General features: G+C 51.8%; 9 protein-coding genes across 9 annotated transcripts; 3 read left to right on the top strand and 6 right to left on the bottom strand.

The window, feature by feature from the left end:
* Positions 1 to 403: 403 nt before the first annotated feature.
* Positions 404 to 1,116, bottom strand: BJY04DRAFT_203879 (putative quinol monooxygenase). The gene is made up of 3 exons (XM_073713405.1): positions 912 to 1,116; positions 825 to 852; positions 404 to 769 (listed from the first exon to the last, which is right to left on the bottom strand). Exons 1-3 carry the CDS (start codon positions 1,088 to 1,090, stop codon positions 647 to 649), a joined length of 330 nt encoding a protein of 109 aa, XP_073564305.1. The 5' UTR covers positions 1,091 to 1,116; the 3' UTR covers positions 404 to 646.
* A 1,272-nt stretch (positions 1,117 to 2,388) lies between these two features.
* Positions 2,389 to 4,196, bottom strand: BJY04DRAFT_13483 (GIY-YIG nuclease family protein). The gene has a single exon (XM_073708561.1). The coding sequence runs from the start codon at positions 4,058 to 4,060 to the stop codon at positions 2,588 to 2,590; it is 1,473 nt and encodes a 490-aa protein (XP_073564304.1). The 5' UTR covers positions 4,061 to 4,196; the 3' UTR covers positions 2,389 to 2,587.
* Positions 4,197 to 5,509: 1,313 nt separating this feature from the next.
* Positions 5,510 to 8,599, top strand: BJY04DRAFT_224996 (putative DNA repair protein Rad4; the record flags this gene model as incomplete). Its single annotated transcript, XM_073718108.1, has 4 exons — positions 5,510 to 6,079; positions 6,134 to 6,337; positions 6,388 to 6,739; positions 6,783 to 8,599. 4 exons carry the CDS (start codon positions 5,510 to 5,512, stop codon positions 8,597 to 8,599), a joined length of 2,943 nt encoding a protein of 980 aa, XP_073564303.1.
* A 65-nt stretch (positions 8,600 to 8,664) lies between these two features.
* On the bottom strand, positions 8,665 to 9,588 carry BJY04DRAFT_13476 (putative 2-deoxy-D-gluconate 3-dehydrogenase). The gene is made up of 2 exons (XM_073708559.1): positions 9,455 to 9,588; positions 8,665 to 9,398 (listed from the first exon to the last, which is right to left on the bottom strand). The coding sequence occupies exons 1-2, from the start codon at positions 9,572 to 9,574 to the stop codon at positions 8,730 to 8,732; spliced, it is 789 nt and encodes a 262-aa protein (XP_073564302.1). The 5' UTR covers positions 9,575 to 9,588; the 3' UTR covers positions 8,665 to 8,729.
* A 434-nt stretch (positions 9,589 to 10,022) lies between these two features.
* BJY04DRAFT_225927 (serine hydrolase domain-containing protein) lies at positions 10,023 to 11,689 on the bottom strand (the record flags this gene model as incomplete). The annotated part of the gene is made up of 1 exon (XM_073718301.1): positions 10,023 to 11,689. The coding sequence occupies one exon, from the start codon at positions 11,687 to 11,689 to the stop codon at positions 10,058 to 10,060; it is 1,632 nt and encodes a 543-aa protein (XP_073564301.1). The 3' UTR covers positions 10,023 to 10,057.
* Positions 11,690 to 14,443: 2,754 nt separating this feature from the next.
* On the top strand, positions 14,444 to 15,600 carry BJY04DRAFT_225925 (sulfotransferase family protein; the record flags this gene model as incomplete). The annotated part of the gene is made up of 4 exons (XM_073718300.1): positions 14,444 to 14,664; positions 14,721 to 14,896; positions 14,958 to 15,131; positions 15,199 to 15,600. Exons 1-4 carry the CDS (start codon positions 14,550 to 14,552, stop codon positions 15,598 to 15,600), a joined length of 867 nt encoding a protein of 288 aa, XP_073564300.1. The 5' UTR covers positions 14,444 to 14,549.
* Positions 15,601 to 15,826: 226 nt separating this feature from the next.
* On the top strand, positions 15,827 to 17,758 carry BJY04DRAFT_13443 (MDR family MFS transporter). The gene is made up of 5 exons (XM_073708548.1): positions 15,827 to 15,991; positions 16,041 to 16,352; positions 16,402 to 16,916; positions 16,971 to 17,292; positions 17,368 to 17,758. Exons 1-5 carry the CDS (start codon positions 15,871 to 15,873, stop codon positions 17,568 to 17,570), a joined length of 1,473 nt encoding a protein of 490 aa, XP_073564299.1. The 5' UTR covers positions 15,827 to 15,870; the 3' UTR covers positions 17,571 to 17,758.
* A 587-nt stretch (positions 17,759 to 18,345) lies between these two features.
* Positions 18,346 to 19,584, bottom strand: BJY04DRAFT_224991 (uncharacterized protein; the record flags this gene model as incomplete). The annotated part of the gene is made up of 1 exon (XM_073718107.1): positions 18,346 to 19,584. The coding sequence occupies one exon, from the start codon at positions 19,582 to 19,584 to the stop codon at positions 18,346 to 18,348; it is 1,239 nt and encodes a 412-aa protein (XP_073564298.1).
* A 510-nt stretch (positions 19,585 to 20,094) lies between these two features.
* BJY04DRAFT_212052 (uncharacterized protein) lies at positions 20,095 to 25,482 on the bottom strand (the record flags this gene model as incomplete). The annotated part of the gene is made up of 11 exons (XM_073714487.1): positions 20,095 to 20,421; positions 20,467 to 21,289; positions 21,352 to 21,464; positions 21,842 to 23,290; positions 23,681 to 23,914; positions 23,960 to 24,060; positions 24,106 to 24,482; positions 24,527 to 24,934; positions 24,978 to 25,113; positions 25,159 to 25,335; positions 25,383 to 25,482. 11 exons carry the CDS (start codon positions 25,480 to 25,482, stop codon positions 20,095 to 20,097), a joined length of 4,245 nt encoding a protein of 1,414 aa, XP_073564297.1.
* Between the last annotated feature and the right edge of the window lie 200 nt (positions 25,483 to 25,682).

Raw genomic sequence — 25,682 nt, 5'->3', positions numbered from 1 at the left:
GGGGGGTTGTTCTCAACGTCATCTCTCCAATCGACCTTTTTCTACTTACTATAGTGTACTTTGCTCTGCCTATGACATAGCCTTTGCATTCCTGATAGGGGGTGATTGGCTATAGTATGTCTAACAAAGAAAGCTAGAAACCAGCGTAGTAGGTGTCTATTCATGCTACCCTGTGTATGTACCGTTATGTACCTAGCAAGCTCCCTATTCAGAGTCTCGGGGGAGCGGCTACAGCCACAGCTCGCTCCCGCCACACTGGAGACTACATTTGCCACACAATTCAGGTATAGTATTATTCCTTCCACGTCTCTCTAACAGGCATTGCTCTAACAGGCATTGCTCGGGTCTATTGCTATCGGTACACATCAAGCTAGGCTTTTCTGAGATCCCGCTTCGGTAGCACGCCTACTTAGCTGACCTGTTAGGGTTAGTACCTGCAACCTGAATGGAGACATATTGTATAAGAAAATCAGGAGAATTGAAAACAGAATTGGCGAGACGGTCAAGAAGCTGTAGTAGATTATGTTTGTTTGGTTGATATAACTCTCCCCTGCCGAATTCCCTATATACATGCAAAGTTTGCACGGAATGGGATACAAAGCCACAGTCACATAGAATCAAAAACACCCATAGACTCGGACCCACTTTAGGCGCGCACAAACGTATACTCCGGTCCCATGAGATCAAAAACCCTGACCTCAATGGGCTTCAGGTACATCTTGCTCGTTTCGGCGCGATATTCGTCATAGTACGACTTGCTCATTTGGTGCTACACTCACTAATCAGCTCGAGATATCGGCAAGCTACCTGTCTTCGGGTCATACCTCCATGAACCACTCCTTCGGCTTCGACCTGGTTGCGTTGTATTAGTACTGACAATGCACGCACGCCGGTGAGGAAAGGGCGCGTACCAGTTTTCCACCCACGAAATGGTCCCTGGATCATCGGGTGATTGGAATAGTTGCAGGAATATACACTCTGGCTCTTGAGTGACTTTTTCAAAGACTGGGCGGAAGAGCTCGAGGAAGCGGGGGACGTTTTCGGGGCTGATGTGGACGGTCATGTGGGCGGATGCACCGTGGAAAGTCATTTTGGCGAGGATGATGATTGTCGCAATGGGATCAAGTCTACGAGGAATCTGGGAGGGTATAGGTGTTTAAATCATTATATGGTTTTCAGATCCAGCTCAGCCGCGCTTGTGTAGGGGGCCTGGCAGGGGGCCTGACTTGTTCAAAATTCAATGTCTGACAACCATACACGGCGCTCATGCTATTGAAGCCCACAAGTGTGGTATGAGAGTATAGGAATAAACCTAGATGTTACGAGGCAGGCTCTAGCCACGCTACATGCTTAGGGGACAGTCTTTCTTAGCCCTGGCAACTCCTCATAAGCTCTGCTTCCATATATCTGCCATACTCAACTAGACATGGGTGGAATGAGCTTAGTCAAAGTAAACATGCCAAGTATCTGCGACTGCCGGTGCCGTTCTCAAAAGTGGGGGGCGGTTGGAGTTAAATCAGTGGGGCAGGACGTGCGTACAGGAGGCCTGATGCTGGTCACGGCGATAGAAATACCATGTGTCAGCCGTTCGATGCGATCAGGTACGATGCGGTAGCTTATGAGCTAACTCCTCGTCAATCAATTCCGCTCTTGGTTCAGTCTTGTGTTCGTCGGGCTCTTCCTTCGAGGATGCGGCTCTGAAGTGTTAGGGCGGCTCTACTGTCAGGGTAAGAAGAGGGCATAAGATATCAAGCCGGTAGGTAACTCCTTCTAGCTTGCCACGTAGACAGTATTGATGTGCCCGCAAATGTAAGTCCTGGAGGGTATGAGAGTGATAGGACATCTTCAGGTCAAAATCAGTCTGAGTGATTCAACCTGATAAGAATGAGCACAGACGCAACAATTAGATCCTTCCTGGTTAAGGCTTGGGTTAATTGCGGAGAAGTTTGAACATGAACAGCCATGCTGAAAGTATCGGGGCTCGAGCCTCAGAGCACCGAATCTCTGGGATCACAGGGACAGCATCCCCAGCCTCCCAGACATGTAATCTGGACTCAGCCAAGATCATGTTGCAACCAGGCTCACGGGGCGTGCTCTGTTTGCGGCGCTGCAGGATCGAGATCCCTGCCATTTATGACGGTAACCTCGCGAGTCAGTCCTGCCAGGCTGCCACGGTCATGGTGCCATGATTCTTAGGTAACTTAGGTAAAACGGACATGGATTGTGTCTCGAATGACTGACAGGGATATAGTTCCTTCTCGCTGAGTTTCCTTTTCGGTCTTAGCTCGTCAAAACGTCTGTTCTTATCGTTTTGGACAGGGGCTCCAGTGTAGCAGCCTTCATATCACATTAGAAACAATTTCCAGTGAATGGCCAAGAAGGAATGGAATAGGTTGCAACGAATGTCAAGTTTGAGAACGATAACATCGCGCAGTCAAGCTTTGGTGCAGCGCCGGACCATCTCCAATGCTTAGACATATATATCACACTATGAGCTTTAATTGCGTTTGAATCCAAAAAGAAAAACCAAGCAACGGAGAGGTGAACACTGAGATAGCAGCAAGCATATAATACAAGCACAAGGCAATCAAAAGAAAATCATCTGCTGCAATAGTTCCGCCAGCTGAAGCGGGTCAAGCTGCCTGTAACCCTTCTGCGAAAGATCGGCCTTGCCGCTGACCCCAGCAAAATGTATGATCTCAGGCTCCTTAAGCGTGGAGAAGAGAGGCGAGCGTTTGCGTGCTGCGGGAGTTGGTGTGTTTGGTGGAAGGCTATAAAATGTCTCTGGGGTTAGGTAGTCCTCTTCAACTGGGGCTGTGACGCGCCAGAAAGCGTCGCTTGATCCAGATGGCGAGTCCTGTGAGAAAACAAGGGGCTCCGGCGTGTGGTACATCCCTGGTCGTGTTCGACTACTTGGGGTTGGAGTCGGAGGATCACTTGGCTCGTCACCGGGCGTTGCCGGCCCGGAGTTGGGAGGAGAAAGTTCAGGCGGTGGTTCAATCTCATCCTCCGCATCAAAGTAGTGATTCGAATCAGTGACAAAGGTAGGGCGAACAGGGCGAGGCGTTTCTGCATGAAGTCCCGCGTTTGGGTTCGACCACTGCTGAATGAAGCGCAGGGCCCAGTTGTGCCATCTATCTGCATCCGATGAGACTCCAGGCAGCCCAAGCCTGACTTCACTCTGCTTTCTGGAAAGATCACCACTGAAAAAGCTTCTAGAAAACTTTGACCAGACCTCCACACTGCGGATGAGATCTTCAAGAGGAACTTCAAACCACTCTGTATGCTTTCTTCCGTCTTTATGCCTCGTTCCGGAGACAGCGCATCGATGCCAGTATCGATGTTGCCGGAACTCCAAATGTACCACACGTTCAAACAGTCTTGCATTTGGGCACTTGACAAAGTAATAAAGATCGAGGTTGGGATAGCACTTTTCGTGCTCGGTAGTCACCCGTTTCAGATGCTCACTGTAACCAATCTTGTACATGCCTGGGGCTTTTTCGTGCCCGAAAATGTACAAGTACTTGTTGGGGTCTTTGCCATACCTGGTTGTTGTGATGATTTGCCGGTGTATATCCTCGTCCGTCTTCCTGTCCAGCTCCCGCCACAAGTTCTTCTCCATTAGCTTCTGAACCTCGATCGGTCGATAGGGTCTAAACGTGAGTCTCGAATCTTCTTCGCCAGTTTCTGCTAGCGGGCTTCCTGGATCCGGCACAGCGGCTTCGTAGTCTGAGATCCAATTTGCCGACTCAATTTCATCCTGCCATTGCCGCGCAGCGGCTTCAATGGTGCCATCCTTGTTGTGCCTTCCGCAGAGACTGAGCTTGGCCAACGCTTCCAGCGTAGCCCCTAGCCTTCCATCGTTTACCACCCAGTCGTAATCACTCTCGATGCGCTCATGAAGATCGTTGATGAAGGACACAGGGCCTCCACAATCACAGAGCTGTGTCGGGCAGCGTGTTTCGTCGTTCTTTCGGGCAGAACATGTGGCAGCGTATAGGGGGTTATCAGGCGATAAATCACGAAACGAAACAAACGTCCTCTTTCTGCTTGTCGACATCTCCTGTCACCTTGGCTCGAAAGCCAACCTTGATCAGCGGACCAGCGGCGACTGGGAGCTTGGGGCTCATATTGGTTATCACTCAGCTTTCAGCCCCCAAATCAATGGTATTCCCGGAGATCCGAGGGCAAATGCACCCAGCCCCTTCTGAGGCACCGGCGTTAACGAACCCCTGGGTTTCCCAGCTGAAGGATGCATACCCCGGCTTAGGGTGATACCACCGCGTCATGCACACCTTGGGGAGATGACTGGCTCGGGTAAGAACTGTGCTGTCAGCGGCCCGTCCCAGCGGCGCGGATAGGACGAGCTAAATTAATCTCAAGGGGGCTGGGGCTGGCCAAACCGCTGGAACGCTGTCCACGAGGGCAGCTCAACTTCACAGCCCTCAAATCAGCGAGGGGTAGCGATTGTGTGATTGGCTGAGCAATATATTCCGTGCATCTTGGGTTCCTGGAGCTCACGACGACCTCTTCCCGTGCCAAAATTGCTCTCAAAACTCGAGGACCTGGAGCTGATAGCCAAAACGTGCTTCGAGCGCTTTGTGTGGTTTTGGTTCTCGAAGAACATGGCGAGATCAGGAGCAGTAAAGTCCTGGGGAAGTCCAGACACCAGGCAGTGCCCATATTTGCTTTTTCCAGCGCTTTGACGGCCGGGTTTCTGAAACTTGTTGAAGCAAAAGTCCTTGGCTTCCTGTCCTCATTTCGTGAACAGCCTAGCGATGCAAGGCTCGGCTGAATGTAACGGCAAAAGGCCTTGCTAACTCGATCAGTAACAGTCATCGAAAAGAGATGATCGGCGTAGCAGAACAACAGGTAGATTGTTCAGAACTTGACCGCCAGGCCCAAAGTCCTGGGTTGAAGGGTTCCGACCACGACCTCGGGGGGGCATGTAAATCCTTAGTGTGATTCTGGCTGCGGAACAAACTGGTTTCAAATTCGCTCGGCACAATTGTCTACAACCTGGAGGCTCATGATCTTGAAAGTGAGAAAGGAGCTCGAAGCAAGTTTCTCTGTACTGACAACAGATTAGCTCTTGTACAGTCTGTGATCGATCCTTGTGTTCCAAATATATATATGGCGCTCCCGACTAAGGTTATGGCCTCATAGATTAGCAGCAATTTCGCCCACACCCTTCCCCTCACTCACTTTTTCAATCCAATGGCGCGCTATTGAAAGTGCCCCTGGGTAGATGATGAGCTATGCCGTCTCAAAAACACGTTGAAGCCTCTTGAAGATGCGGAGAAAGGACTCCGGAGAGAAAGCTGACGTCACGCGACAGCTCCATCACGTGCCTCTGACTCAACACGAGCAACGGTCGCGTCACTCCGTCACTCCACCGCAATCTTCGCTTTCATCCCCTTCCTGTGCGCACTACAGCCGACAGTCCCGTTATGCTCGATATTTGACCGGCGACTGTCATCATCCATGCTTCGAAGAAAAGGGATTGAAGATGTCGTCCCGGACGCGCTCCGCCCGTGCTGCCACTCGCGGAGCACCCCGCACCCGCCGGTCGAGACGACCAGTCGAAGACGACGATGCGATCCCTGAAGTATACCGCGAGATGCTGGCAGAAGCCGAAGCACGGGACTCTGGGCCTTCAGATAATGATAGACCGAGCAAGCGCTTCAAACCTGCGGGGTACCGACCAACCGCTAATAACGCATCGGTCGCCGAGCGCAATACACAGGATGCAGGAGAGGAGGGAGAATCTTCGACGCGGAAACCACAGACTGTATATAACTCACCGTCAGAGTCAGACGAGTCAGATATGGAATGGGAAGAAGTCGATATTCATCAACCTGCGGCTCCGGGTCCGGCAAGCTCCCTCGCAGCTGCGGATGATGCGCCGCTACAGATCACCCTTGGCCAGCATGCGGACCAGAAGCGAAAGATAGTACGTCGCAAGCCGATAACAGCTGCCGAGAGGAAGATCAGACTTGATGTCCATAAGACACATTTACTCTGTCTGCTATGCCATGTGCAGAAACGTAATCTTTGGTGCAACGACGAAGAAGTCCAGGTGCGTTGCATCCTTATCAGAACCTTCATGTTTCTGAGTATCTATTTCTTGTAGGACTTTCTTAAGAGGACGCTCTCGAAGCATGTAAGATCGCAACTGAATCCCCCGGAAGACAAGGCGCAGCATACTCGGTCTGCAATGTTTCTCGACGGGCTCAACCAGGCCGGCGATATATTCTTCAAGCGATTCAAGACCACGAACCCTGGGCTTAGACGCGCACACTGGGCGCATGATATCGAATCACTCAAACGGAAAACTGTATTACCCTCTTGGAACCTCCCAAGGAAGGAAGCTTCTGACTCTAACAGGAGGGCATCATGGCGGAAACCGAAGTATTCCTCTCGCGGGAAGATTTCCGGAAGCAAGCGAAAGCGATGCAAGGCTCCCGAGATTTCGGTGCTCAGCTGTTCTGTGCTCTTCTACGGGCTCTAGCTGTGGAAGCTAGACTGGTCTGCTCTTTACAGCCGCTGCCCTTCTCAGGCTCCACGCGAGACATTCCCGTCAAGCCAGAGCCACAAACCATCGTCATCTCGTCTGATGATCCTGACTCCATGACGGACGGGCAAGCAAGATCTGATGCCTCGCCAAAACCTACCTCAATCAGAAGAATTGGTCGGCCGAACTTCAAACCGACGCGGGTGCAGAGTAGTCCTGCTGCTAGTATGTACACCTCACCCGTAAAAGTCATTTCTAACGTGTCAAGGACCGGTCACTCCTGCTCGAGAATCATCGTATCCAGTATTCTGGGTGGAAGCATTCAACGAAGCTTTCCAGAAATGGATTGTCGTTGACCCGATGGTGACGAAGACATTGGCAAAACCACATCGCCTTGAGCCTGGCTTAGCCGATCCATATAATATGCTGAGTTACGTTGTTGCATTTGAGGAAGATGCATCGGCAAGAGACGTTACGCGGCGCTACACGAAAGCGTTCAATGCAAAGGTCCGCAAGAACCGCGTCGAGTCAACCAAGGGCGGCGAAGCCTGGTGGGACCGAGTTCTCCGACACTTCGAGAAACCATTTCTAGAGGATCGCGATGAGCTTGAGATCGCCGAGTTGACAGCAAAGACAGCTTCAGAGCCTATGCCCCGGAATGTACAAGATTTCAAGGATCATCCAATCTACGCGCTTGAACGTCACCTCCGGCGTAACGAGATTATATTCCCGAAACGAGTGACCGGACATGTCAGTATCGGCAAGTCAGGCGCAAAAAGTCAAGCTTCAGAGCCAATTTACCGACGGTCAGACGTCCACACCCTCCGCAGTGCAAACAAATGGTACCGTCTTGGGCGTGATATCAAAGTCGGCGAGCAGCCACTCAAGCGCATACCCGCGAAGAACAAAACCACGAACTTCGAGGATGAAGATGATGTCGGCGAAGAAACGACCCTGTACGCCTTTTTCCAAACAGAGCTGTACACACCGCCTCCTGTTGTCCAGGGACGCATACCGAAGAACGCGTATGGGAATCTCGACGTCTATGTTCCAAGCATGGTGCCTCCTGGAGGAGTGCATATCTCGCATCTAGATGCCGCGCATGCGGCACGTGTTTTGGGTATCGACTATGCCGACGCAGTGACGGGGTTCAACTTCAAAGGACGACACGGTACGGCTGTGTTTAACGGCATTGTTATAGCTACCGAGTATCAAGAAGCCCTGCAAGAGGTACTCAATTGCCTCGAGGAAGATAAACTGCAGAGCCAGCTAGAGCAGAAATCCGCTGAGGCCCTACGAGCCTGGAAGCATTTCCTCCTGAAACTCCGAATCGCTGAACGAGTCAAGGGTTACGCAGTCGAGGGAGAAGCCGATGATGAAGCAAGCACTGGAATTGAAAGAAGCGAAGAACCGGAGGATATGGGTGGTGGGTTTCTTCCAGATTCCGGAGAAGAAACAGCGCAGCCTACATCTACAGCGGAGAATCATGAACACATGCACGACGATGGAGATGACGATATGGGTGGTGGATTTCTGCCTGACTCTGATACCGAGATGACCTCGCCTGCCGGCCCGGGCGCTGATTCACAAAATATTTCGCGGCCTCTCAGTAATGAGGACGAGCCTGGTGGTGGTTTTATATCAGACAAAAAGGCTCCTAGTCCACTGGTCACAGCACTGCAGCCTCGTCGCAAGTCGGAACACTCGAAATATACCCTAGTTGTTGTGCCCAACTCATCATCAGGGAAAACCACGGCACCCACCTCTACTGCTCAAGCACCACACCAACCCCAATCGTATGACAGCCCTCGAGACCTGGGAGTTTCAGCCGACGCCCCGATCACCGTTGAGTCGTCAGTCAACTCTGCAGCCGCGAGTGTCGAGCCACCAATCACCGTCGGCTCGTCAGTGAATGACTCTGCCTCTGCCAGTGTAGAGATACTCTCGCGCGCCCCTTCGCAGGTTCAATCACGCACTCAGTCAGTAGAGGTTCTTTCTCAGGACTCCGAAGAGGATACAGGTTCACTCTTATTAGAAGACCCAGAGGATGAAGACGCTGTTCCGGAGTGGCTGATGTCGGACTAATTGGATAATCGACTGACTTGTTGGACACCCATCACAAACATTTTTGTATAGCGCTGTCTAGTACCTATACCCGCAAAGGCTCATGAATACACTTCTATATACACTAAATTCTCTCCAAACCAACAAAGCTTTACCTCCCCATCCACCCCCCATCAACCGTAACCAACTCTCCACTAACATAACTACTCGCCTCACTCGCCAAAAACACCACAGGCCCCTTGAAATCCTCCGGCCTCCCCCACCTCCCCGCCGGAATGCGCGCCATGATCCCCGCATTGCGGTTACTGTCATTAATAAGCGCCACATTCATATCCGTATCAATATACCCCGGCGCAATCGCATTCACGTTAATCCCCTTGCCCACCCACTCATTACTCAACGCCTTCGTCAACTGCGCAACACCACCTTTCGACGCCGCATAAGCGGGGACTGTAATCCCGCCTTGGAAACTCAGCAGCGACGCAACATTAATGATCGAGCCCTTTTTCTGGCCCGGTGTGAAATCGGAGTCTGGGCGGGCGAGCAGCGCGGCGCCGAATTCGCGGCAGAGCGTGAAGACGCTTGTTAGGTTGACGTTGATGACCTCGTCCCAATCCTCATCGGGGAATTTCTCCGAGGGGTGTCGTCGTTGGATCCCTGCGCAGTTGAGGAGGATTGTGGGGTGGATTCCTTGCGAGGCGAGCGTCGGGATTATGGCTTTTACGGAGGCGCGGTCGGAGAGTTCGGCGGGGTGGATTGTGGCTTTGCGGTTTAGTTGCGTGGTGATGTGGTCGTGGGTTGCTGTGTTGGTGGAGTCGCGCTGTTGAGGTGTTTGTTAGTGGGTTGGTCTTGCAGAGGGAATTGGGGAATGCGGACCTGGACGAGGACGATGTCGGCGCCGGCTTCAGCGAGGGCAATGGCCATTGCAGCGCCAATGCCGCGGGTGCCGCCGGTGACGAGGGCGGTTTTACCTTCTAGTGAGAAGAGGGAGGACATTTTGCGGTGGTGGGTTGTTTGAATGCAGAATGGCGGGGTGGAGGGGGACTGGGGTGGTTATATAGCTCCTTCAGCGCGGGGCATCTGAATGCGGATGTTTCCGTTGCCGACAGACACCGACCTCCCCGCATCGGCTATTGGTCCGATCGGGGGTCGTCCGAGGAGAAGTATACTGAATCTTCTGGTAGGTATATCAGGAGAAAAAGAGACCGAGTCGGAATGGGAGCAATATCCGGGGTTTTAGAGAAGATTCTTCACGTTGAATTTCTGGAGAAGGACACTGTTCGTCATGTAGTGTTTTCCAAAAGTCCGGATTTATATCCGCGCGTGACTATTAGCGATTCAGCACAATAATTTACTGTATCGATGGAAGACAATACAATCTCATAGCTCATGATGTAAGGACGGCCGAATTTCTCTAGTAATGCAGTTGATCTGACCCTGACCTATGCAACCCCATCCGTTGCACCTGAAGGCATAGCCCTAATCCTCGCGCTGGAACCATGCGCGCTCCTCCTCTGAGTCCCATAGCCACCAGAGACCAGATACCTTTCTATCACTGTTAAGTTCAAACTCCAGCAGTGTCTCCCTATAGTCCCGGTACGGAAACCACTCGGCCGTCCAATAGTCGAGATCCCTGGTGAACAAGCTGTAGGTGTCCTTCTTGAAGCATACCATATCACAGGTAGTTTGCTCAACATTGTTGAAAGTAACAATAAGCTGACCACTGTCTCCAACAGCGATGCTGATGGTGAATAAGCCCTCCAACCATTTATACTCGCCCACATAGACTAGTCGAGACCGCTCCTCATCATCCTCTTGTCGATTCTCTGTCCACGGCCGGAGAAGCCCATCAACAATAGAGGTCCTATTCAATTCAGCCTCCTTCCGTGCCCATGGTAAAAGATCAACCCTGGGCTGAAGGTCGAACAGTGCCTGGATTAGGATCTGTGCTGCAAAGTCACTAGCATCTCCCAACGCTCGCATGTTGACCATAGTGCAAACGGCGCTCTGGGTCTCCGGGAATGTCCAAACGGTAGCTATTCCGCCAATTGCACCTCCTGTATGACCAATCATCACTCGCTTCTCGGATTCCAACCCCAGAATTTTCTTCAAGTGCAGACTGTGCGGTGCCTTGCGCGAGCGGGTATTTCCGCTCCAGGCCCCGGCCATAGACGTGGGCAGGGTCATTCGGATCCAGCCCATGCCGAACGCCGCTTGATTACTTGTGCCTGGATCCTGGGGTTGCCTCGTCCAATAGCCACGGCGGAGGCGAGCCATCTGCTTGAGCGGATTCCTTGGTGATTCCTGTTTCTCTGCATCGAGCACAGAAATGCACCAGGTGAGCATGTCGTTGAGACTGCTTCCCATGCCGCAACCGGGAAACTCGAGTTTGCTTTCGTCAAATGGCCAGTGATTTGTTGGGAGCGCTCTCCTAGTGCCATCGCTGAGCATTGTGTACTGACATGTCACGTTGGCGTCTGTAATATCGTCCTTCGTAAGAACAGTCCGATTCATGCCTAGGGGCTGTAGGATGCGAGATCGGATAAATTCCGGGAACTCACACCCAGCCGTGCGGGCAATGATCTCACCTGCGAGGCTAAAATTGGCGTTACTGTACATCCAATGACGGTTAAATCGTTGGCCTTCTGCGTTGGCAGTAGACATGATGTTGAGTAAAGGGACAAGAGATGCCGAGCCAACAAGATGACAACCGCGAGGCCCAACGCTGAAGCCCGAGGGGTCGGTAAGACCTATTGAATGCCGAAGCAGGTCAATGATATCTGCTTCGGCGCCAATTCGACAATCCCCTCGAGGATCAAAGTCCGGAACATGTTTGCTTATTCGGTCCTGCCAGGTGATTTTGCCCTCGTCAACGAGGATGCCCATCGCGGCAGACGTGAACATCTTGGAGCATGATGATATGGGGTAAATGGTGTCTGGATTTGCAGGTAGCCTTTGGTCAAGATCGCGGCAGCCAATGCTCTCTCGAAGAACAATTTCGCCACGATGAATGAGGCCGAAGGAGATGGATGGTAATTGGAAGATGTCACTGAGAACACGAATCTCGGAGATCGCTTGTTCTAGGCGCTGCGCAAGGCTAGGTGTAGACATGACTGCTTGCACGGATTAGAGTTGCCCAAGAGACAGCATCAGCCTGTTGGGGTATAGTTGATAGTTGTATACGCGGGCTCTGACCATCAAGATGCACTGCAACTGTAACGTCTGAACGCCGAAGCCAGTTACACATATAAGTCGTGGCGAGTTCCCAATAGCTGATAAGTCTCGCCGTACCCACTGAGCCGCATTCCACAAGCTCCGATAGCTGCAGCCAAGCTCTCTTTTCATCCGGTTGTGCTCGTCCGGGCAAGGCTCTTGGAAGGCTAACGCGTGGTCGGAGACTTCCCAGTGGTCTACTTATAAAGTGTCTCCCAGTGTGGTTCGAAACTTTCTGTGCTATTCATCTGATTGAGATTCACAAAGCGAGTGCCTCTGGAAGACAGTCCACTCAGACGTCCATCTCGGTAGGTTCATAATGCAGCCTTGCTCTCGGTGACAGTCAATAACAAAACAAGCCTGCGACCTCTTCCAAATACCTTGCACGCTCAGCTCCTTAGCATCGTTTCTCTTCTTGATCAGTAGGTTTGGCCCATTACATCTATACGCAGTTGCAATGATAATGCTTGGGCATTCCTAGAAATGGCTTCTAACTTCCCTGTGGACTACATCTACAGCGCTGGCGGTGACTCCGGGCGGAGGCCAGGCTTTACCAAAGTAGTTCAAGACGAGATTGGCAAGAGCGACTCTAAATAGCAGCTAGAGCCTCGGTACAGGACTTGGTCTTATGTTCTCCTGTGCCATGATACAAATGCAGAGATTGCTATAAAGTGAAACAATGCCTGCTCTCATTTTCTAGTTGACCGGCGCTGAGGGCGGACTGCATGAAGATCTGTTAATGAATCATAACCTTAGAGATGACGCGGCAGGTAGAATCATGTCTCCCACTGATTGCCGCAAGGCTTCTCTGGTGCTAGTAGCATTGCAAACTCGGAACTTCGCAACCTGATAGAGTTGCATTGGGTCTGGGCCGGCTGAGGGCGCCACCAAGTGGTATAGTCCATCAGTTCTGTGGATCTGGCTCTAAAATAGGAAATGAAAGCAACTCTGACATGGTGATCTAGTCTATGGATCTGTGGAGTATCAAGTACGCCTCGGTATAGGTTTTCGTCCCGTTGACAGTTTTCCTTGGTCTTGGGTTTTCCCTGTGCTGTGATGCGAGTGCAGAGGCTATTATCGATGAAGGCTTGTGTTTCTTTCTTCAGTTAGTAGACTGTTTGTTTTGCCCACTGCAAGGGCTCTGTAGGTCCTCTGGCCAATATCCCGCTGCTTTCAAAGTGAATCCTACTAGACCTAGTCACCTCTTGCTCAATAGGTTGCGCTCCTTCAACTCCGTCAGCTGTCAGCCTTCAGTCATTATGATCACAAATCACGATATCAACTGGTAGATTATTTTGAAAAATTCCAGAGTCAATGTCATCATCCCCAGCTATCTTATCAGGTGTTGCTCGCTGGTAGAGTTATTTTGTCGTCTCTCAATCCTTTATCAATCAATGCCTCCAGTCACACAAGCCCGGACCTTTCCAGTGCTCTCCAAGGTATTTTTACAGCTTTTGGCTCTGATTATGAGTAATATCTCAGCTCGAGTCCCCTTGCGGGTCGTTGGGAGACGGCGAGGCTCTACCATAGTGGCAAGAGGCTAGAGAGCCTTATTGAAAGCTCCTATCCAATCAACAACGCGCCATCTCCAAGCCTTGTCCGTGATGGGATACACATGCGGACTTAGTGTAACCGGAGGCATGTAAGAGTTAGTTCTTTTGACGGAGCCTGGTGGTTATTTTAGCGGCGAGTGACACTTGGTGCTGTCTTGCTCGTTCATTATTCTGTACTTGATCCATAACTATATAGGATGCATACACTCTCGTCCCTTCATTGCTTACATCCGAGCCTTTAGTTTGTCTCTGCGTCTCACAATCCCATAATGGGCTTGCCTTCATGGTCAGCCAATTGACCGAGATTGCGTAAACCTGGTGGTCAGCGGTTGAAGGCTACACTTGCGAGGTCTGGGAAAGAGCTATATAAAGCGCACGGTCAGCGCTACCCCATACGCTCCTTTCTACGTTTCTACATCTCCCCTCTATTGCACATACGAGAAGAACAAATCCATCGACAACATTGTATCACGTTAGGTAAGGCTGCAACCTCGTCAAGCTCTTTGACTAAGATTTATCTGCTCATTAACTAGTCATTCTCCAGAATCCATCTTTTGCTCCTACATCTTGAGCATGTCGCCTTTTGACTATCCTTCTGGTAGCGCAGGTGGAGGACCGTCTGGTGGTGGCGAGGCGCTTCCCAAATAAACATGCGTGGTCATCCGGTGTCATTGAGGAGAATGATGGCTTGCTGAAATCACCTTAGTACGGGTTTTTTGTCACAGCATTTGGGGTTTTCCTGTACTGTAATGCGAATGCAGAGGTGATTCATATTCTGGGTACGATTTCGAGTCCCTGTGTAGCAGAAGGCTGTCAGTCTTGCAGGAGGTCTTGGTGTCTCTAGCTGTTGTAGAGGTCTATTTCCTGAACTTCCTAAAGCTAACTACAGTATGCGCTAATGGGATACCGGTAGTGGAGATCCGTTCGCATAGCGTAGCATATACACCAAGTTTGTAGCCCACAACCTCTGCCGTGACCCCATGAGGGAGAATAAAGCAGAAAGAAGAAAGAGCAACAATTCTCACAGAGATACTGAATATGCAGCAGCTTCTCCTTTCTTTGTCTCGCCAATCACGTTCATTGCGTCTGTAAAAGCAATGGACTTACAAAGCCCTTTGTTGGCTGGTGTGATATAATCCCCTCCCGCCACCCAAGCCCAGCATCCAGGCTTTACAGTTCGAAGAAAGTAAACAAGTGACGCAATCATGGCCTCTAACACCCCTTTCCCAGCCAAGCCTTACCCGAAGATGGAGCCGTTGGAGTGGCGAAGGGACGAGATGAAGGTTCTCGCATTTGGTCTTCCCCGGACTGGGACAATGTGTAAGTCTACGCATTCAAATCACGGAAGGTAAAGAAAGAAAGGCTAACCAATACAGCTCTCTCCGTCGCCCTGAACCAACTCGGCTACAACTGCTACCACATGACAGAATGCTGCCTCAATTACAAAAGCGGCTCGTTGCACGACTGGCATGCGGCCATTGAGGCCAAGTATAACAACCGTGGTCATCCATTCCGAGGTGCAGATTTCGATAGGATGCTCGGGCAATATGATGTTGGTGCTCCTTTACCCCCACGCGTTAAGCCATGACAGCTGCTAATTGTTGCTGATACAGGCAATCACCGACTTCCCATCCATCCTCTTCGTCGAAGACTTCATGGACGCATACCCAAACGCACAGATCATCCTAACAACCCGCTCCACAGACGCATGGCTTCCCTCCATGCAACGAACAATCAACTCAATCCTCGGTATGAAGCGGCTATGGCTTTTGAGTTTCTTCGACTACGTACGTCCCTCTACCCGTTCCCTTCCCGCTCACTTTTAGCAAGAACTAACGCATCCCGTCTCCTTAGGTATACCTCAACCCAGCTTACACCCTCCTCCGCACTTCCCTCCGCATCTTAACAGCCAGCAAGTGGTACAGAAACCTCACAGACGACAAATACCTTCTCGCCGGCTACGAAGCGCACAACGCCCTTGTCCGAGGAGCAGCCCAATCACGCGGGCGCAAAGTGCTCGAGTACCGCGTTGAAGAAGGCTGGGCGCCGCTGTGCCGGTTTTTGAACCGGCTGCCGCCGTTCCCGGATACGCCGTTTCCGAGGGTCAGTGAGGGGGACTTCATCAAAGGGTATCAGTATATCATGTTCTGGGTTAGGGTTGTGGAGTTGGGGGTGCCTGTTGCGGTGGGGGTGGGGGTTTTTTGGTTGGTTTGTTGGGGAATAAGGGCTTATGTGCAGCTTACGAGGTGGTGGTAGAGATGCAGAGATTGTAGATAGATATAACTATAACTAACTATAGAATGCTTGATTGTCACTGTAGCCGAGATGGAGATCTATATGCTGAACTGGCCAATCAGGATTCAGCGTAGATGAGCACCAAACAACTAAGATGATGCCATCGGTTATCGATAAGTTAACCCCATTTGGAGCCCGATCCCCCACTGTCTTTTTCCTATATCTACCTCTTTCTCCAATTTGCTGGCCTCGTTCTAAAAAGTCTGAACATAGCCTGGTTTGCGCTTCAAAATGGCCGACAGAACCATCTCTGAATCTCCTCATCGCAGTCCCAGAGACGAGGAACAGCCCCTACTCGCCCCCGACCCAGAAACATGGCAACCCCCCCGGGGCTTCCTCTGGATTGAAGTTGGTCAGTTTCACTCCATTTCCTCTGCTGATTATCATTAACTCACCTCCAGCCATCTTTGCAAACGTCTTTCTCTCCGGCTTTGATGGCACAATCACCGCCTCCACATACGCCCTCATCAGCTCCGAGTTCAACGCCGCCAATACCTCCTCCTGGCTGACAACTTCGTATCTCATCACTAGCACTGCCTTTCAGCCTTTGTATGGCAGATTTTCCGATATTTTCGGCCGACGCGCATGCTTCTTCACCTCCACAATCACCTTTCTCCTTGGATGTTTAGGCTGTGCGGTTGCGAAGAATATCATCTTTCTGAACCTTATGCGCGCGTTGACCGGTGTCGGTGGTGGCGGATTGATGACTATGGGTATGTTCCAGTCACTCAAATCTCTGTAACCCGTGACTGACTGTGACAGCAACGATCATAAACTCCGACATGATTCCCTTCCAGCGCCGCGGGATGTACCAAGCCGCGCAAAATGTTCTGCACGGGTTCGGTTCGATCTGTGGTGCTTCACTCGGCGGGTCAATTGCGAACACGATCGGATGGCGCTGGTGCTTCCTCCTCCAAGTCCCAGTATCCATCTTCGCGCTCTTCGTCGGTCGGGTTGTGATCCCGAAGCCGGTCAAGAAGCCTGCGTCTGACGCAAAGACCAGCGTTTGGAAGCAGGTTGACCTTACAGGTGCCCTGCTACTCATTCTCGGACTCTCGGTGCAACTCGTCGGACTGAGTCTAGGTGGGAATGAGCTACCCTGGAGTAATATCTGGGTCATTTCATCTCTGGCCGGGAGTGTGGTCCTTCTCGCTGCGTTTTTCCTCGTCGAAGCAAAGACCTCTGCGATTCCGGTTATACCCCTGCGCATGCTCCAAGGTGTTCTGCCTGTTTCAACTCAGATCGCTAATATTTGTGTTGGAATGGCTGCTTACGCTGTACTTCCTCTTCACATTCATCTCTTTTTTACCCGGAACTAACCGAGTCTGCAGTTCCTCTTCAACCTCCCCCTCTTCTTTCAAATCGTGCTCCTCGACAGCGCCTCCAAAGCCGGCGCGCGCCTCGTCATCCCCTCCCTCGCCACACCAATCGGCGGGTTACTCTCTGGGATAATCATGTCGCGCTATGGAAAACTCTCCTACCTCATGCGCACAGGCGCAATCCTCATGTTCCTCGGAAACCTCCTTGTCATGGCACTGCAATTCAAAGACTCAGCCTGGAAGTACTTTGTCTACGTGATCCCAGCAAATCTCGGACAAGGCGTAGTGTACCCGGCCATCCTGTTCACGGTCCTAGCTGGCTTTGGGCACGAAGGTATGTTTTCCACCCCCGAGTTGGATTCTCCTGTCTATATCGTACATGGATTGGTCGCTGACGTCTTTGAAACAGACCACGCCGTCTCCGCCTCAACCGTCTACCTCATCCGCTCCCTCGGCACCGTCTACGGCGTCGCAATCACCTCCACAATCGTGCAGAACGAACTCACCCGCTCCCTGCCGGGTGCCCTGTCTGGAGTACCGGATAAATGGAAAGTAGTCTCCCTCCATACCCTCCCTTCCCTGTCCACTTCCCTTATCACATTCCCTCCTTAACCACTAAATGAACTGAACAAAAGCTTACCACTGTGAAAAATAAATCTAGATCATAGACGAGATCCGGCACTCCGTGAGCGCGATTAGAACACTTGATCCGGAGGTCCAGCTTGCGGCGCGCCAGGTGTATTACGGCGGGATCAAGATGGCGTTTGCGGCTAGTGCGGCGTTTGGCGGGGTGGCGGTGCTTGCGTCGTTGTTTGCGAGGGGGAGGGGGTTGAAGAGGGGGGAAAGTTAGATTTGCAGTTCTTTTCCTTTGAGCTGCTGGGCAGATGTCCACTGGTTGTTGAGGGTGCTGGGTTGGGAAGGGTGCTGATATGAGGGAGAAGGCGACGCCAGAGATAAATGGCACATTGGGTTGCTGGGTAAGGATGATGGTGCTAGTGCAAGAGGTAAAGTAGGTATGATGAGTGGATGGTAAGTTGTTTTCAAGATTGGATGCAGATGTTGTTGAGGACAGCTGGAATGAGAGGCTGCTTTATGATAGATCGCTAGCCTCTGACTATAGAATACGATATAGAATAGATTGAAAATGAATGTCAGATTGAGGAGAAAGGTAGTTAAGTCGGCTTTGTCTTGTAAGTAGGTAGTACATGTTGTTAACAGATCCCAAGAAACTGCTTCCTATCCCACCACTGGAACTCTTCTCTTCGTGACCACCTGGGAGTAGCGCAATCCCTCAATATCATGGGTTATTCCGCCAAAAGCCGCTCGATCGGTGACAGCCATTGCAGATACATTGCTCAACCACCATCTGGCATTCTATTCAATCGCGTCAAAAACACCCACCCAACGCCCTCTCCCTCAGAACCCACGCCAACCCAAAGCTCGCCCCAGACCCCATCGTTGCCGTTCCCAAACTCAAACCCACAACAACCTTCCACCAAGGCACCGAGACTCCCCGCTGCCTGATATCCCGAGTAGAGAGGAAGAGCCAGTAGTACCCCGCCAATACCCAGAAGATTTGATCGTACTGCAGCATGCGACGGGCAAGAAAGGAAAATCTATCGACATCGCCGGTGGATATTGGGAGGAAGATCTCGAGGAAAGTGCTATTTTGCGGGACTGAGAAGCGGACGTAGTTCAATGACAGTGCGGACAGGGCTGATAGGAAGGTGATTGTCGCTGTGAGATAGGGGAGGTCAGGACGTGCATCAGCTTTCTCGGAACCCGTGAGCTTATATTTATCTGGTGGTGTTGATGGTGACTTCTCAGTGATTGGTCTCGGCTCGGGTCCTGTACTTTGGGGCTGGGATTGAGTCGTGCCATCGCTGTACTTAATAAGACTGCCAATTCCAGAGTGCACCATTACAACCAAGAATGGGAAGATTTGCCAGTAAGCATTGACAAAGGCTCTATCACTCAGCGTCGGCGCAAGATAACTCCCCAGGGTAAGCGGGTAATACACCAGTAGCATAGCAGTGGGAAGACTGATCGCCGCAGACTTCGAGATCGCCATGCTTTGATTACTCGGGAAACTGTGCAGTGGCGCCCACAGGTAATCAATGAAGAAGAGGAGTCCGGCGATTTTGCCCGCGCCGGTGACTTGTGAGAGCAGGGCGAAAGTGAAGGGACTTTTACTGTTTGTCAGAGCAGGTTCGTGGTATAGAAAGCGCCAGAAATCGCAAAGGCAAAAGTGAACGTACAACAGAACAGCCTTCCCCCCAAATCGTCCCCTCATCTTTTCTAACATCAAGATCACGAAGAAAGGCCCAATGTCCATGAAAAACGTCAAGGCTTGTAGTCTTCCAATCTCATCGTACCCGCTCATCGACGGCGCAAAGACGGACAGGATTGGCGCGATCAGGTCATCGAGGGTCTTGATGTGTAGTCGAGGTTCGGTTAGATCGAGGATATCGCCGCGGGGAGACGTCCATTTTCCGTCATCGACGACGGAATAGATTAATGGTATGAGGAGGGCATCGGATGCCTCGGGGATTAGCCAGGGGATTATGAAGAGGAAGAGGAGAGGAAGGGCGAGGAGGGTTCGTTTCGTAGAAGATTCGTTAGCCATGGTCAGAGTCAGGCTTAACGCTCAGAGATCAGAAGAAGAAAAAAAATACTAGACTTTTCATGGAGTATGCGGGGAATTTAAGATAATGGATATCCATTGTTGATAGATCGTCAGGCGGGTGGGCTGGCTGGCTGGGCCACTTTTCCTTCGTGCCGTTTAGTCTGCTTACGACGTCACAAATGACTCGGCTCATGGTTGTTTTGGTGTTTTTGATAGGTGCTGGACTTATTTCCTCCTGCAGATCGACTATCTTCACGCCGAACAATATTCCACCACGCTGAACTGCATGTAAGCGCTAGCCAGAGCCGTCACTCCCTTCGATGATGGGAGACTGGACAGAGAACAATTCGGCTTTCGTCCACGCCTAGTGCGCTGCAGATGCTGGACTATTTGTGCTGTCAATCCTCGTTGGGAGACATGGATGTTTGTCTGGTGCAGTTGATTTCAAAGGCAATAGCCGCTGACCATGCATTCACTCGGGTATTGTATAGCGCTCTACCTAACCATCCTCTATTTAATCTTCGGCTGGGCGGTTCCCTTCCATTCCAACCGTCTCGGCTTCATATACTGCTCCAGAACTTCATCGGTAACCTCCTTCCTGCGCTCCTGGAACTCCGCAACGTAATCCTGCAGCTTCTTGATGGCGAGCGCCTTCAATTCACCCGTCAACAGCTCACCACTCTTGTAGGTGTTGTAGATCCTCTCGAGCTCGGTGTCGTCGTCTTCGAAGTATGTGAGGTATATGTAGGAGACGTCGACGTCGGGGTTTCCGCCGAGGCGGCGGTGGTCTTCGATGCTGACTTGGCCGCCGCTGAAGGCGTATTTGTTGATTTTGGTCTAAGGAATTAGCCATGAGCATTACCACGAAATACAGTGACATACCTTGATTTGCTTAGGGGTGTCGGTCATGAAAATAGCAGAGTTGGGGTCAGAGGATGACATCTTCCCTCCAGCTCCTTGCAGGGCAGTCAAGAACTTTGAGTGAATGAGGGCAGGCTTTGGCGACGGGTAACGCATCTTGTGTGCGTTTTCACGGAGAAGGCGGAAGTACGGATCCTGATCGATACCCATAGGAATCAAGACCGGAATCTCAGCAATCGACTTCTTGCGGTCTGTCAACGGCTCATCGGCCCAGATCTCCGGGTATGATGTCGCAAAGGCAGCAGCACACTGCACGGTCGGGAAGAAGATACGTCCAACATTGGTACTTTCGTTGAACCCAAACGCGCCACGAACCTGGTTAAACGTAACCAGCTTCGAAAACTCCCAGGCGTTGGTCAAGATATGGTTGCTGACGTATTTCAAGTCACTGTAGATGAATGTCTTCTTTTGGTCGAACCCGAGCGCGATGATGTCCTTTGCGTTCTCCATGGCGTAGTGAAGCGTCTCCTCGAAGGTAAGGTTATCCTTAAACAAGGCCTTCTCGTCATCCGTCAACATGAACACTAGCGGAACGTCAAAGACATCCTGCAGCCACTTGGTGAATGTAAGCGGGATAGTGTGTCCCAGATGCAGACTCCCTGAACTCGGTCCACGGCCAGTATACAGGAAGAACGGCTCCCCCTTCTCCTTCTTCGTCAGGATCCGGTCGAAATCACGGTGACTGAAGAAGAGGCCGCGTCGAAGCCAGCGGTGCGGCTTGTGTCCGGTAACCTTCTCGAAGCGATCGAGCAGCGCCTGGTCAATGAGCGATGTGTTCCATTTTCTAGTGGTAGAAACCGTCAGAATTTCCTCTTTAAACACGAACCCGGATACTCAGTTGCTTACTTTGAGAGCGCCTCGTAGTCGATTGAGATGGCATTGCCGCTCGCGTCCTGCCCACCACTGACAGACCAGGGGTTGATATCCTGCTCCTGGGCTGTTTGCTCGACGTTCTCAGGCTGGACGGACATTTTGGCGAAATTGACCCGAATTGGATTGGCAAAGGAAAATCGAAGCAATCGGGCGGAGATATCCAACCCCGCTGTGACTCAATCCGAGGGGCAAGCAAAAAGTGCATCATGTGATTTACCCCTCGATAATAGTCACGTGCTTCTATACCGACGCTGGCAGCTGTCAAGTATCCAGAAACTGGACAACTATGGCTACGCGTATTTAGTTTATTTTATGCTGATCAGATTTCCATGATTGAATCCAGAGTAGTAGTACTGTAGCTAGTACAAGAGAGCAAAGGTTGGAGACGATGTTGATCGTACCGCATTCAAATCGTATATTTTATTCTTGACCTATGCTATGCATAAATGACTATTTACCGCACAGTAGCCCCCTTAAGGCTCTTAACTGTGCAGACACCACCAGACTTGGCCACCAGCTTGCCAATGGCGGGTTTGCCCTCCTGGCTCTGCGCAACAGGAACAGCACCGCTCTCGAAAGCGACCTCAAGAGCATCGGTGGTGGTAAAACCAGGCTGGAAAGTTTCCCAGACCTTCTTCTTGGGGTTAAGGACCTTCTCGGGCTCGCCGTCGTTCCAGCCCTCAAAGTAAATCCTGTCACCCGCAGGAGCGCCTTCGGGGGGTGTGACGAGCTCGACAGGGCCGGCGTGGGAGTCCTCTCCTTCAGCCACGCGAGGGGAGGCAGCGAGGACCATAGCGGCGGACTTGATACCCCGCATGGTGACGGGCTTCAGGTTGCAGACGGCAACGATCTTGCGGCCTTGCATCTCGGCCAGAGGGACGAGACCGTTCAGACCTGAGCACACTGTGCGGACGGTCTTGCCGGTTTCCTCGTCGAGAGATGTGTTATCGGAGCCAGGAGCATCGCCGCAGTCAATAGTCGAGACGAAGAGCGAATCGGCGTTGGGGTGGTTGATGGCGCGGAGAATGTGACCGACACGGAGGTCGATGAGAGAGGGCGAAGGGGGAGCAGCAGGCGCAGGAGCGGGCTTTGGCTGTTTCTCCTTCTTTTCCTTCTTCTCTTTCTTCGGCTTGCCCTCGCCCTTGGCGGCGGCCTCGGGGGCAGCTTTCTCGGATTTCGTTTGTCCGACAACAACGGTCTTCTCAGCTCCAGCGGCTTCGGCGGCGGCCTTCTCCTTCTTCTTGCGCTCCTTCTCAGCTTTGGCATCGACGGGCTTGGGCACGAACTTGACGTCGTTCACGTCAATCTTGACCTTCTCCTCCTCGGGGATCTGCAGGGCGAAAAGACGGCTGTTCTGGACGAAGTCGACATAGCGGACAATGTGGTGGTATCCCTGCTCTCCTGTACGTTCCTCCGGCGACCACTTCTCGACGACAGGTGCGAGGAGGGCGTAGGCGGCGATATCTGCGACGGAGGCTTTTGCGCCAAGGAGGGTTGTGCGGGTAGCGAGGTGGGTGTTAATGGAGGTGAAAAGGTTGGAGACCGCAGTCTTGTCATCGCCACTGAGAGCCTTCTGGAGATCGGAAGTCGTGCTCAGCCATTGCTTGACGTCTGTCTCGTCGGCAGGGCTGTATGTCGACTGGGGGAAGATCTTGGCGTTTGCGGCGAAGAGTTCGGGCTGGGTCTCGTCGGGGTGAATGGCGGAGGGGTAGGAGCGGTAGAGGAGGGAGAGGAGGGAGCTCTCGGGGGCGGAGTTGATGGCCATGCTTGCGAAGTAGGCGGGGTATTGAGCAGGTGCACGAAAGCGAGGGGTAAGGTGTATGGATTGAAGGGAGTTCGCGAAGGGATGGACAGGTCGGGGGAAAAGTCTTGCCACCCGAGAAAGGGTCGTGAGAGGGCTGAAGAGAGACAACTTGGCTGAGGTATGGATCCCAAAGGAAAGGGATCTTTTCACTAAAAGTCAGGCCAACCTGCTGGAGTCATCCCGTAAAAGTGTGTGCCGAATCATGCCCGATCTCTCGGTCGGATCAATAATCTTCCGACTGTATACCCCCGCGGCGCCCCTCTATAGCTCCCATCACATTGATATGTATTGTGCTCTGAGGGTAATGGAAATATCATAATAAGGCGACGTGATATAGAGTCTTAAAATAAATAGATTTGGTGTACTTTTGGTCATGTTGTCATCCTCGGCCATAAATATGTACAGTATGAGATCTATATATATCCAAGCGTCCATCATAAACTAGCCAACTACAAGAGACTCCAAACCAGAACTGAATTAAAGAGAGATCTCGTGGACCTTAGCCCGTCCCTCATACCAGCTATGATCTCCCTTTCCTGCAGCTTGTCGAACAGCATACAGTTCGTCGATGAACGCCGCAGCGAAACTTCCAGGACCGCGGACGTGGTCTTTGGCGGCGGCGTTCTCGGCCGCAATCTCATACATCAGTAGAGCTGACAGAACCGCAAGGAATTTGTCTTCACGGTGAGTAGCGATGAAGCAGCCTGATACTGTACCGACAGCACAGCCGGTCTGGATATATTAGTAGCCATTTATATGCTGGGACGAAGTACATACACCTGTGACTTGCCCGAGGAGCTCGTGGCCGTTCTCTACAGCGACAACTCGCTCACCGTCACTGAGATAGTCAACAGCACCAGTAAGAAGAACAATATTCCCTAATCTTATTAGTTTAGCTCTCTTGGGCAGAAGAAGAAACATACTCTCTCGGCGAGCAAGGTCACGGGCTAGTGTCGCCTTGGCTTGAGCATCAAGCGCACTGGGCCCGCTGTCAACACCTCGCTGCTTTACCCCGGTGCTTCCTGCAACCTGACGAATTTCTCCTTCATTACCCTTGATCAAGTCAAAGTACCCTCCCGCCATCAAATCTTTGACTACACCTCGCCGGATTTGGGTGGCACCGGCACCAACAGGATCGTACACCACCGGGTTCCCACGCGCGTTGTAAGCCCTGATCGCCTTGAGGTACTCAGCCGGGCTTTGACTCGTCAAGGTGCCCATGTTTATGAGTAAGGCACCGTCAAACTGACACAAGTCGGTCGCCTCATCCCCGTAGGGAGACATGATAGGTGAAGCACCGCTACAGGGGTTAGCAAGGTCCGGAAGATTTCCGTAATCACTCACATTGCAAGAGTAACGTTTGCGACAAAGTTAGCGACGACAAAGTTGATCATGTTGTGCACTAGCGGGTGGACTTGCACGAGCTTCTGGACAATGTGTGGTACTTTCTCAAGTAGTGCAGTAGTTCCGCGTACGACAGGAGCTTCTGACACGAAGGCGGGTGGCGTGGCGATGCGTTGAGCCAGCTCTGCTGCTGCTGCTCTTGGATCATCTGCGGCGATGATGGCACTGACGATGGCAGCGCCGTCCAAAGCCTTGCTGGGAGCACTCGACTGGTAGAGAACACGCTGGACATTAGATGGATTGATTCCGCCGATGCACACGGTGCCTACTGAGCGACCGGAATCGGAGATGGCATCGAGAATGACCCGAGTGCCAGCGGTGCCAATGATTGACTTTGTGTTTGTTTTGCTACTAGATTAGTCGGCATTCGGAACATGGCAATTGCACTTACGTGGGAGTAGCAAATAGAGTGCCAATTCCGAGATAGTCAGCGCCGGCCGCAACGGCTGTCTGAGCCTCCTCTACAGAGGAAGCGCTGATTCCAATTATCGCATCCTTTGGGAGGAGCTTTCGGGCTTCGGAAATAGCTAATAAAGTTAGCTCTCATGCACAGTACTTTTTCGAAGACATACACATATCATCCTGACCGAGGTGAACCCCCTCGGCGCCAACGGCCAGTGCAACATCCACACGGTCATTGATGATCAGCGGCACGCCATGGGCCTTGGTGATCTGGTGAAGCTTCCGGGCAGTTTCGATTTGCGCACCCGTGTCGCTCTTTTTGTCCCGATATTGAACAACAGTTACACCTATGCCAAGAGTCAGTAGAGTACAGGATGAGGGGTGGTAGTCGCACCTCCTTTGACTGCCTCTTCCACCACAGCACACAAGTCGCGACCCTTGAGAATGGGAGGAGTCGAGTCGGTGACCAAATACAGCGACAAATCGAGCTTCATTATTGCTGGCTCGCCCTATTGCACTGCACAATGGCTGGATTGGAATGTATTGCAGTGGGTGTAGCGGTAGGATGCCAAAATAGGAAAGGCGGCTCGCGTGCAGGAGCCAAAAGTCCGAGAGGCAGAGAGTCACATGACAGGGCCACTCTCGGCGGGCAGAAAAGTAAGTCCGAGCGGGACGACGAGTTCGCAGTTGCGTT

The sequence above is a fragment of the Aspergillus karnatakaensis genome (assembly GCF_047715665.1).
Source record: "Aspergillus karnatakaensis strain CBS 102800 unplaced genomic scaffold BJY04scaffold_108, whole genome shotgun sequence".
Lineage (NCBI taxonomy): Eukaryota > Fungi > Ascomycota > Eurotiomycetes > Eurotiales > Aspergillaceae > Aspergillus > Aspergillus karnatakaensis.
Note: the sequence above shows the minus strand (reverse complement) of the source record. Positions and strands in the feature narration are given on the sequence as shown.